Source organism: Haemorhous mexicanus, chromosome Z (genome assembly GCF_027477595.1).
Source record: "Haemorhous mexicanus isolate bHaeMex1 chromosome Z, bHaeMex1.pri, whole genome shotgun sequence".
NCBI lineage: Eukaryota > Metazoa > Chordata > Aves > Passeriformes > Fringillidae > Haemorhous > Haemorhous mexicanus.
In genome coordinates, this window is record NC_082381.1 from 18,883,402 (window position 1) to 18,896,429 (window position 13,028).

The 13,028-nt window shown below is 33.6% G+C and overlaps 1 protein-coding gene across 2 annotated transcripts in view; it reads right to left on the minus strand.

Moving 5' to 3' along the window:
- The window catches only part of FBXL17 (F-box and leucine rich repeat protein 17), a 269,579-nt gene that overhangs the window by 182,874 nt on the left and 73,677 nt on the right, over positions 1 to 13,028 (minus strand). For both annotated transcript variants that reach the window (XM_059873473.1, XM_059873474.1), the window contains exon 5: positions 5,494 to 5,601. In XM_059873473.1, coding sequence (XP_059729456.1) covers positions 5,494 to 5,601 — 108 coding nt within the window. The remainder of the gene's footprint in view (positions 1 to 5,493; positions 5,602 to 13,028) is intronic.

Consider the following 13,028-nt stretch of genomic DNA (forward strand, 5'->3'; position numbering starts at 1 on the left):
GCAAATTATCATGCATGAGCAGAATTTAAACTTTGAACTCAGCTACGTCAGTCAAAATGTTTTAATGGAAAAAGGAACATTTAATGTGACAAAACACACAACACAAATAAGTGGGCAGAGGCTTAAAAATATGAAACAGAAAATAACAGAATTATTAAAAAGCAGCAACACTTTAATTTTGTGCAGTACTTATAAACACATACTTGCTGAAATTACTGATTATCACTTACACAAAAGTAATTATATCATTACTTTTGGATCTCAGATATTTTAAAATATGCTAAAACCTTTGGGGTTTTTAAATACTTTGGTTAGTTGCCTTAAATGAAATTTTATACCAAATGATACATCTGAAGATTCAAAGATTATCATACTGTTTGTGTGCCTGAATGTTATGCAATTAATAAGATTTCTATCTTGACTACAGAAACTTGGAATTTTAAAATATGTGCAGTGCTTCAGGTGATAGAAAATTACTATTACCATTGGGATCATAGATAATTTAAGGGTGGGTGTATCAACTCCTATGAGTATTTAGATGTTATTGAATTGAAATTGCTAATATAACAGGTACACAAATTTTCTCCCATTGCACGCTTCCACAATTCCTGTACAGATAGGCTGCCCTAAAAAGCACAGAAGAGAACAGAACTATAGAATCATTTATGTTGGAAAAGAACTTTAAGCCTGAGTCCAACTGAAACTTAAAACCGCCAAGTCCACTGCTAAACAATTCATGTAAGATTAATTCTCTTCAGTATGACAGCCAAATACTTTCAGAAGGAAAGTCCTTATAAGGACTTAATGAGCTTTAAACTCAGATCTTTTGCTAATTAAGCATAATTTTTTTGACACTCTGTGTATACATGCCTTCAGGGAATAAACTGATCTCTGACTTAAGTCTCCAAAAGCAAATATATGATTTCAGGAAATTAAAAACAGTAACATGAAAAAACTGTAAACCACATTCTTTGAATTGCAATGTCAATAGAAACTATGAAATATTTTTTAAAAAGTTACTCACATTCATTAATTTTTACTGAAGAGCTGCCATAACTGAATTACTCAATTCAGGTATTCTGTGATCCTAGAACAGTAATCATACATGGCCTAAATAATTTGAAAATTATTGAATAGTTACAAAGGAGACTATTTTCCCAAAGACTGATCAAAATGTTTTGCATATTATTAAGTTTTAATTTCAACTCTTAGGTACTGTGAAACATTAAGGTTCCATTGCTTATGTAAAAACAAGCAATCAAAAACTCTGTTGCAACAACAAAGATTTAATTACCTCTAGAGGAGGGACTTACATGGACATATAAACTGCACATATAGTAACCGTGTTACAAGACTTATTTCCAGTTTATAAACTATATAAGTTGCTGTAGAATTACATTTTTACTGATTCATAGTTTACATCCTCATGTTATTTACTGTCAAGTAGTTCTAATTTATTTTTTTGGGGTGGCAGAAGAGAAGTGGAAGTTTCCTAGATCCAACACTTTGAACCATGCAATGTCTCTGCATTGTCTTTTTTACTTCATTGAAAGAAATGGCAGTTGGGTAAAACCATCAAATTCTTCAAAACAAGCAACAAGAATCTCTTAAGAGGGACACAGTTAACTTCATTCAACAAAATCATCAGGTTCAGTCTGACAAGATGCAAAAATGTTCACTTACACAGCACCATATCAGGTAAAGTTTCAAGCCAACTCATGAAGAATGCCCTAGAATCACTGTATTCAAAAACCCTCACTTAATGCCTTTTTTCTGTCATTGGAAGACTAATATTTAAAATGACACATTACTAAAGGCAAACAGATTGAAATAAATCATATTTCATCTTATGAAATCCAGCCTATTATACAAATTTATTAAGATGCTCTTTTCTCCGTATCTAGCCAAAGAACAGCAATCACGCCCTTAGTCAGGAAGCTTAATTATTTTAAGATCAGAATGTATGCTGAAATACTATCAGAAAAAGAGCAAAAAGCAGAACACCTGGTGTCAAAACAAATCATTCACTAGAAAGAAATCATACATCACTCCAGTTCAGAGAGGCCTTTGTAAAATCAGTCCTGTCATTTGTACATTATCATTATGTATCTGTTTTGCTGACGATGTCTACACTGAATGAGCCCAAAAAAATTACTCCAAATCAAAATTTTGACTGACTTCATGCTGACCACCAACTCAGACACAGGTATCACTAAGTTGGATTGGACATGGGTCCAACGATTATGAGATGAAGAAGTGAAGATCACATTATTCCAAAAACAGTTCTTAGATTAACTGTCTTCATGCATTGGTGCTTAGCAAATAAGTTCAAAATTTTTTTCTGTTGAGGTTCTGTACAAAGATTTATACATAAATAGATGTCTGTAACAAAAATTACCAGTCTGTCTGTCTGAAGTATATGGCATAGAAGAACAGTATATCACTACGAAGCTATTACCCTTGCATATATATCGGAAACCAAAGGAAGAAGGCTTGGTAATAAACCAAGGAAGTGGCTTGGTAATAAAATTATATCTAGATGTCAAGATTTGCTGATGCCAGCTGTAAAAATGCCATTAAAAATGCAACAATTAAACTGCTGAGAAGCAATTACCACAACAGGGGAGGAAAATGCCACTGCTCTTGAGGTCAAAGATGTAACATTACAAAATCACAACCTCACTAGAAAGAATACAAAGTTTCTAATTCCCACAAAGTTAATGAAAAAGATTACCCTTCTGGCTGTTCTGTGCTCAACACAATCACCTAATGCGCACAGGCACTTTTCACATTTGTGTTATCTTCACACTTACAGGAAAAGCAAAGTAAAAAATAACCAGAGATAAAGTCTTGAGAGACAAGGATGTGTGGATGGGAGAAAGAGTGCAAACAAGAAAAAAAATTATACGTAGAAAGCTAATTAAATAATAAAAGAAGTTATAATAAAAGATAAAGCAAGAAAACAGTAAGTGGAGATGTGATTAAAACAGAAGATAAACTAAAACACTACACATGTTCTTCGCACCTGCACAAAAACAACATAGATAAGTGTTGGACTAAATAGTCTGATGTTAGGGAGGAGGTCATTCACTTCTTTCGCAACAATGTTTGACACATTAAAACTAAAGGAAAATGAAACACATCCAGGTCATCATAACAAACAACTGGTTTTAACTGAGAGTCTAACTGTGAATTGCATATAAACACACTTTTTTACCCTTTCCTTCTGTGTATGTACAGGAAGTGCCTCTTATCTTACCTACTAATCATTATTTACTTTATCTGTATTTTTTTCAGTTTATAATGACTTCAAGGAAAAAAGGCACCAACATGATGACATGGTCTTGTTCAAAAAGCAAATTTTTTTTGACTGTCATTGTGTTCAGTAGAAAAAGAGTGAAAATAAACCCTGGATGTTTCTTCTTTTTCTGAAATATACAACACTTTCTCTTCCATACCCCACAATTAGCTATTAAAAAAAGCTCTGCAACACAGCAGCACTGTAATTTAGAATTTTTCAAGTGCCAGTATTTTTAAAGAGAGCTAACATTACTAGGGGGAGAATACAGTAATAATAAACCACTCAATTTTTACACATCCATCAGCCTCAGAGCAATTTCACAACCGAGGCCACTGCTGTTATCTCTAGTCTGCACACAGGAAGCAGGACAGAAGGCAACCACCTCTGCACAGCCTGGAGGGACACACTCACAGGCCACAGAGAGCAAACAGCAGATTCCACATTCTCTAGGAACTCCAGACTGGAATTACTACTAAACACTTATGAAAAACCAGTTAAGTAGTCAACACCACAAAGCTAATTAGAGATGGTTGGAACAAAAAATTATGTCATAAACAGATGAATTCTGGGAAAGACAGATGCAGCAGATAATATTACTATTTGCTACAGATCTTTCTAAAAGGCCTGTCCCCACTTTTCTTACAAACACCCTTTAATTATTGAAAGGTTGCAACAAGGTTTCCCTTGAGCCCTCTCCAGGTTAAGCAATCCCTAACTTTCAGTGCTATCACATCACTGTCTTTGCAGTATTCACAGCCTACAGAAGTTGTACAGATGTAGCTTGAGGGAAGGAAACAGAAATACCTAAATCTCAAGTCCCAACATGCACCAATCACTTACAAAGTAATTACATACTAAAAGTCTAAGCACCCTCTTAGATATTTTCTGAAGGACTACGTTCAACAGGGTCACTCCAATGTAAATCAGGATTTCTAATAATTTATTAGTATTAAACACATGAAAATCAGAAACACATTAATAAAAAGTCAAGCTCTTGACTCTTCTTCAATCTAATAAATGTGATTATAAAGCCATTTTGTTGAAGGATAAGACATTGAGCATTTATTAAATACTCAATAAATCTAGGTCAGAATAATGCAGGAATAAAAACATGTAGCTGAAAAGCGATTTTAGTGGAAATTTCCTACAAAGCCTTGGACTACATACATACCCTGTCTATGTAAAATGTCTAAATTTTGTACCTCCTATATTTATGTTGTATATAGAAACAAAGCCTATAGTTATATATAGGTAGTTTTCATAGGATATGAAAATATTTATATCATTTCTTTCTCCAACAGACATGCACACCTTATACTCATCACTTTAATACACAGTGATTTTAAAATTGCATCCTTTGAGGTCCTATAACTTTACCATACAAATTAATTTCCTGGGCTTATTTCTTTTTGCATGTGTTCCAAATTTTTTTCAATTCTTCTGTAGCTTCAGCTAAGCAGCTCTAAAATCATGAAAGTAATTTACAAATATGCTGAATGGTTCTGTATAACAATAGGAGACCTTCACAACTGCATCAAGAAACACCATTTTCATTAAATATGCTCTCTACTTCCTACCTCAAGATCTCTTTAACCGTTTTCATGTCTGCATGATCCCCAGATTTACTTTCAGTTACAAATTTTAATTAGATGGTGTTTGTTCACCTCATTCAAGTCATTCATTTTATTGAAAACTTAAATTACTTTCTGCAGATTCACTCAAGTTAGTTTTCCCACACATCACTCACTCATCTTATGCAAAAGAAAAAGGAAAGAAAATAAAATGTATCTGTGTCAAGTAAGAAGATTAATATAGTCAAAATGTATGTACACAGGGGGTACCCTTCTGCAACCAGAGGTCTGTCTAAATCTCTTGCAATTAGAATTTTGTATTTTAAAACGGATTTTTGTTTTGTTTTGTTTGCGATGGAATTAGGTGTAATTACATATTTTAAAGAGTTTTGACCTGAACATCACTGTTACTTGTGAGAAAATGTATAATCCCATAAATATATTTTAGGTAAAGTGTTTTTATACAGTGAAATCTAAATAATGCAAAGTTCATTCACTTATTCATGTTTCTGTCCATGTAAGTGCTATAAATCACACACATAATCTTATCCAGGCTGACACCAATGACATGGCTATAGTCCAAAACACTAGTGACTAGCAGAAAGTAGTTATGATACTTACATTGGTAAGGTGAATGACTCCTTTCGAAGTAACTGAGCAGCCCATGAAACCAACATACTGCAGCTCGGGGCAATGCTCAGCAAAAGCTTTCACTGACTGATCTGTCACCTACAAAAAAAGATAAACAGATAACAGTTGAATAGGTGATATAAGCACATACATAACACAGTTTAAGAAATTTCTATGTAACATTGGCTCATTTAGACTTTTAGTATCATTATTACCACTACTATTATTTGTTCAAGAGTTTCAGAGAGATTATTGGGTTTGCACAGTTTGCATGGATATGCATGGACATATATTAATGAAAATCAGGAAGAAAAAATATTTCTGGCAGATGGCAGAGAAAAAAGAAACACAATGCAAGAGATGATAGCCACAAATTCAGATCTTACTGTCGACCTATTTATGTGCAAATAACCCAATACACAATTCTATTCACTATTTTAATAAATTATATACAAAAATGAAAATGTAACAAATTAGTTATTGTCATTCCATATACTCATACTATACCCATCATTGACTTTGCAATTTGAATTGTGTGCTATCTTGAATTTATATGCCTTATCTTATATTTCTTTTTAACTAAAACACAGCAACTGAAGATTTCAACTTAAAAGTAATATTACATGTGTTTCTCATAGGAGACTAGGCAATTAAACAAGTAAGGTTTGTTTTCTTCTTGGTTTTTTTTGTTTTTGTTTTTTTTTTTTTCCCTCTGAGAAGTCTATATTCCCAGTGCAAATGGCAGTCATGAAAAACCATATACTGACTGTGGGACAAAGCCTGTATTTTCCAGCTACATGGCTCAGGAATGTCTCACTGTGCCTGGAATCCTAACTCCTGAATGCTGAGAACATTCAGAATTTCTATGGATGTCTTCCTGTTGCCACAAAACCGAAAAGCAAAACAAATTTTGAAAGACGTAGTGCACAGCTGAGCCTCAGATGAATTCATATAGGAACACTATTCCTGCTGTGCTTTGGATCACCATCACCTAGAGTTCCACGGTGCCCAAGATGTCACATTCCTGCACCCTGGCAGCATGTGGTGACTTTGGTGAGGACTCTGGCAGAACAAGTTTTGAAAAGATATTCCAGAGATATGGGTTTATAGGCCCACTACCTCATAAAAGCTGTATCGCTTTGGGGTTACTGAAAATTGCTACAGATCTAGTGCAGTTTTCTCAAAGCAACAATTCTCAGTGAGCAGAGATTTTTACTGCTGCACATCTGCCAAATAAAAGGCAAGACTTTTAGTATTGTGTATTTAGAACCCAATTAAACTGAAAACAGTCCAAAAGGAAAGGTAAAAGGGTTAGCTGAACAGATGCAATCAAAAATTGGGTAGTGATCACGGGCTATCTGCAGAGACCCATGTCTCAGGTCTGCCTGCATGAACAAAAGCCAACCATTGTGGTAAGAAATTTCTTCTCTGATTTGATCTGACACAGCCTTCCATTTTTACTTTTGCCCAGTTCTCTAAGCTAAGGACAGCCACATCAACTAGTACTTTTTTTGAGATATTGATTACCAAAATCCTGTGACAAATACTATCACAAGTCAAAGGCTTAGAAATTTACAGTACTTATAATGCTACCAGAACCAAAACAGGGCTGGGGGGAAAAAAAAAAAATCTATCTCCTATAGAAAATAAATTAAAACCTCTGATTCAGCTAATAATCTTAGAGAAGGACTCTATTACAATCTTGGTCTACCCTCCCTACAGAAGATTTAAGTGTAATTCTTTGTTGCAGACAGCTTTGTCCTACCTATCAAGAAAATGTACTAATGAAAAATCAGTTGTATAAATGCATAATATCACAAATTTATTACAGAGCTTAAAACTTCAATCTACAAATAATTTCTTACTTATAGCTAACATTTAGGGGCATGAAGATTTTGAAAAACGACAATTTGAATGCAAATAATGAAATTACTATGTCTTAAAATATCTTCTTTCCATACTATAGTGTTTTCTGTAATCTAAACAAAACCTGTGGAAAAAATAGTTTTAATAAAAATTAATCGCGTAGATTATGACCATTTATACTAAATAGTTTACAGATTAGCAGTGAACCTTAAGTGCTTTTTAAATATGCATCATTTCTTAAATCAGAAAAAGATTCTTCATTACCTCTGTATGCCTCATGATTTTCCAGTCAAAAGGAGTGTGATATAACCCGATAATGCTTTACAATTACTGTGGTAGCTCAGACACATATTTTACTACTGCAAACAACTTGTTCTTAAATCTTGACTTATAAATAATGAAGCAGTGTTTCTGTCTTTTGTCGTCAGACAATAAAACTCCACTATCTGGAGAAGATTACTTCAATTTTTATTGCAAAACACTGTAAAAATTGTTTAAATCAACTGTACCTTCCTCTCAGCATCCTTTCTTATACCAGAATCTAGGAATTCTTTACTTCTTTTTCAGGTACTATGTCATTTATATCAATTGATTTTTTTAGTAACGTTCTTCCCATTCAGACACCCTGTCTGAATGAAGACCACTTGACATTCTGTTTGGTTAAACACTTTAATTATGACTCCACTTTCCTATGATTGAATTAGCTGGGAAAGAATTTGCATATATGTATTTCCATATTTACAAAAACACACACTTGCAATTTCATTTAAATGGCTCCTCCTAAGGTGAATGTAAGAGACTATGCATGGAAACACAGATCAAAATACCTGTAATGCAAACATCTGCTAAAAGGTTAAAAGGTAACATTTATATTACATCTTTTTGTTGTTCTTTTTTTGCAGGGTTTGGGGAAAAGAAGAACATGTAGTGATTTGGAATTTATTTAAAATTTACGTGTAAACTGGTAGTTAGGTAAAATTACATAGTTTTCATTTAGAACCACAGACAACTAAATCCTATCAGTCCTTATTTATATATGCCTCAAAACCATAATGATACAATGTTGGTATGCATAAGTTTGGTTGGTTTGGGTTTTTTTTTTTTTTTCATTAGATCTATTTGTATCAAGGAAAAAAAAAAAGTAATGTAGGTAAAGTTCAACCACATCTGTTGATCAGACATTGGGATGGGCTTCCCAGGGAGGTGTTGTAGTCCTGGTCCTTGAAGGTGTTTAAGGAAAGACTGGACATGGCATTCAGTGCTGGTCAAAGCTTGGACTTAGTTACCCCAGAAGTTTTTACAACCTAACTTATTCTGTGATCTGTGATACAGAAGCAACAAAGTTAAATGAAGTCCAAGGATGCTTCTAAGACTGGAAACATCTCTTCTTCTGCTTAAGGCTTTCTTCTTATTCATCATCTGCAGCATGTAGCACCGATGGTTTCTATACAGACTTAAAGTTCTGTAATAACTCCAACACGTAGCCTGGGATTACTATTTCTATCAGAAGTAGGTGCCAGATACAGTAATCTCTTTTACCATATGAATGTGCTTTATACTTGCAAGAAATCATCTATTCAGCAGAATGAAAGAAAAATAAGTGAGTGATGAAAAAAAACATGGAAAATTAGCAGTGATTTGTATGCAATGATTATGCACCTTCACACTGCATCTTTGTTATGGAATGTGTAACTGTATGCTAAATTGTCACTACTCAAGAGATAGAACATGTACATAAAACATGTATTATAATTATGGCTTCTGTGAACTAACAAATTTTTAAACAACTGACATTCTGATATATTAAACACACAGATTAGACTAGCATAATCTAAAACTAGATTACCATAAAAAAAACCCCTGCAGCTCTACAAAAATGACCCTTGTCAACAAAGACAGAAATTTGCACACAATTCTATTATAGATCACAATGCTGTTCTTCCAGGAATCTTTAGTAATTGGATTGTCTAGTTGACCTTCACTGACTTTCATTCATCGTGTCTTGCTTCATGTTAGACTTGCTTCGAAAAAGTAATATAAGATGATGAGGACAGATTTATAAGTTATGCACTAAACCACTGTGAATGGGAAATACGCTGGTCTGGAACTAATGGCACAGATTTTGCTCCTATCAAAAAGATCTATGATAAGTGAGATATGATTTAATCATTTTCTTTTTATGTATTGCAGCCTATTATATATGAATTCCAGTTCTGCATTGTTTCACAGAAATTCAATATTTTGCCTACTCTGAATTAGATTTCATAAGTATTAGTTTATTTTACATTCTACTCAATAAATGAAAGTGCAAAAAGGAAAAAGCAGAGATGATAATTCAAAAAGAAAGACTGAGGTGCAACAATAAAAGCCACTCAAACTCCAACTAAAAAGCCTGACAATTAATGAACACCTACAGAATCTAAAACAGAAGTAACTGCAAAAAAATTTAGGAATATAAAAAGCAATTGGCACAAAACGAATACCCTGTTCTCTTATTTAAACAGATGCACTACTTACTGTCTGCAAGTAGATCTTAATATGCAATTTTTTCCATGCAATATACAAAAATAAAAGTTGCAAAAATATTCCTCAGAAGAATAAACTCTGCTAGAGTAAAAATATGCTGACATGTAAATATAGAAGAGTGATGAAGCTAAGTATTCCCTACATAAGGCAATACAAATGGTAAAATAAACCCTTTTTCTCCCAATTCCTCACTCCAAAAATTTTTTCTCCATTTTGGTCAGTCGCCAGCTTAGGCAAACTGTATTTGGGCACCAAAAGTAAAAAGGAAAGAGTCACTGAGTGCTTACTAAAATTCAGTTTTATGTCTGAAAAGAGATTAAGTTTGCAAAAATCTCATCTGCCAATTCAGTCATTGAACTTTCTTGTCTTACCTATGCATTGTTATCTGCTACAGATTGAGGCCCATTTGCCACCCACTCTGAAACCTGCCGTGCATGAAGCAGGTGGCTACACCCTCCAAGACAGTGTTTAAGGTCTCACATACTCAATGTGCATTTCCCTGGTCTGTCTCCTCCGAAATCCTTGTGTGCCATAATCTACAATGATGTGCAGTTAGCCTAAATGCTGGTATAGCTCTTTTACCAAGACTTCTAGAATACATTAATTTCAAAAGATGCAGGCAAATCACACAAAGCAAAAGCATTTACAAGGGACTAATTTAGATCACAGCTGAATTCAACTAAATTCACAAGTATGCAATACAAACAAAAAAAGACATATAGAGCAAAAAGATTGCTGATATACAAAAATGTCTATATGCTGTAGACAGGCTATCACCGTTCTACCAGCAGGAAAGAAATTAGATATCATTACATGAACATCTTAAAAAAACAAAATCACAGTAATGAAGCAGTTTTGAGAGAAGATGCTTTACAACACATGTGTGCTTACATAGGTACTTCCTACTTAACTTCAAATTTGCCTTACTATCTCTGTACTAAAATTATCAAATGATGCCTCTATCCAAAAAAGGGAAAGATTACCTTGCCTCTCTTTTGACTAACACTTTCAAAACTACATTTTAGGGTCAGATGGAGGGTAAAAAGAAAGATCAAAATATTACAGTAGAATACTATTAAATTTTACACAGTTAAACTAAAGGATATACTTAAAAATATTTAACATTATACATATCTTCCTAGTCCTGTGAGTAGGAAATTACAAGTAAATTCTGTTATAATTTAACCACATTTAAATTTAAGTAAAAATTCGATTTCATTTTTAAATTACTTTCTACAGGAACCTGCAATACTCAAAGTACTTACTTAGAGATTTAGTCCTAGGAACCACCAAACAAACCAGGGCACTCATTAGCATCAGTTCCTAACAATATTTTAATAATATAATTTCTTAGGAATATATTATACTATTAAATTGACCATAAATATAAACCAAACTAATTGTAAATTCTTGGTAATTCAGCACAAACCTATCTTAGAAATACACACAAATAAAGACTGCTATATACAAATATAGAGCTCTTTTGCCACACCTCCCTCAGAAAACAAAAGGCAGAAATGGTGGAAAATAAAGTTTATGTTCGGAAGATTTATTTAAAACTTAAACTAGAAAGGACCTTTCCTATTAAACAGGACTGATACACTGCCTGCTTTCCACAAGCATCAACTTAAAATATATTTGTCATAAAAGCTGTGACAAAGTAATTATTATTGGCAAACATGAATTTAATTCATGACCCCATATTGCAATTACAGAACACTGACAAAAATAAGGCATGGATAATCTGTCATCACACTCAAGTTCTTAGGACACCCAAATTTCATTAGTGAACAGCAGAAGGCAAGGCTCATCTTAACTAACTGCCAGAATGCATTTCTTCACCTTCAGTAAATTCAACAATTTGCTTAATCAAAACAGAAATTCAACAACTTCCAGCTTTAACTTCCAGTAGTACTACCAATTTCTATGAGCACTCAAAAGAGAAATATAAATATTTCTGTTCCTGCATCTTTGAAGAAAACTAACTGAAGAGGAAATTATGCCCATTTTTTAACATATTCTTTTAATGATTCAGATCTTCAATATTTTCACAATCTTGGTATATATATGTTTGAGTGGTTCCTTTCCATGAGAAAGAAGATCTTTTTACAAACAAATGCGTAGTCTTTCGTAAAATAAAATGTTGCCACTTACTAACGGCTGAAAAATACTACATTGCTAACTGAAAGGGATTAATTAATCCATCAACATAAGTGATTTTTTACAAACAAGTTAAAAACAAAATTTCTTTGTAAGTAAACTTAAGGTTTAGATGTCCTGTGCACCCCTGCTGCCTCAGACCTCATGAGCATATCTACTTGCTCTGAGGCATTTTGTAACAATTCACTACCACAGCTTCACACTTGAGGGGAGGGGAAGAGTGAAGAGAATGGAATTGCTGTGCTTGCCCTCACCCATATGCATCACTGCAGGAGTTAGTACCATCAATCTGCCCATGATACAAGAGGAGGAGACAGACTAGAATGTAAGGGCTGAAGAGTCAAAAGGAGCATTTTATGTTACATTTACCAGCTGGCCTCACGACCTTCGTAATGGTAACATCAACTAATTTAAAACACCTTAAGTATGAAAACAGCCCCAAAATTTCACAATATACTCAATTCAATACTCAGGGGAATCATAATTTTATAAGGTACCCTTTTAGAATGCCAAGTTTCTCCCTGGTTTTTAAGAGGATTGAACAACTGGCTATCAAGACCAGTTTTCCTGTTTTATCTTAGTAATAGTGAAAGGGAATACAAATCATTCCTAATTACTCCAACATGAGTTTTAGATATAGAACTCTTTACGTACCTCTGTTAAAGGCCACACAAAGTATTCCTTCCATTTCTGTGGCACAGAGTATCACTTTTTAATCTGATTTTCTTTTTGTTACTGATGACACTAAGCATCAAAAAGGTTCTTTTCCGGTCTATTTTATCCGGCAAATTATTTAGTACTAAAAAAAACAACACCCTTGGAACACATACAGTTTGAAATACTAAATAACTGTAGACAACCACTATCTTCAAACCAATTTAAATATCTGGGTTAGAAAACAAATCCAATTCTCAATATAAATTATCTATGATTCTTACTATCTCACAATTTTATTAAGTGCAGTTTACATGCAT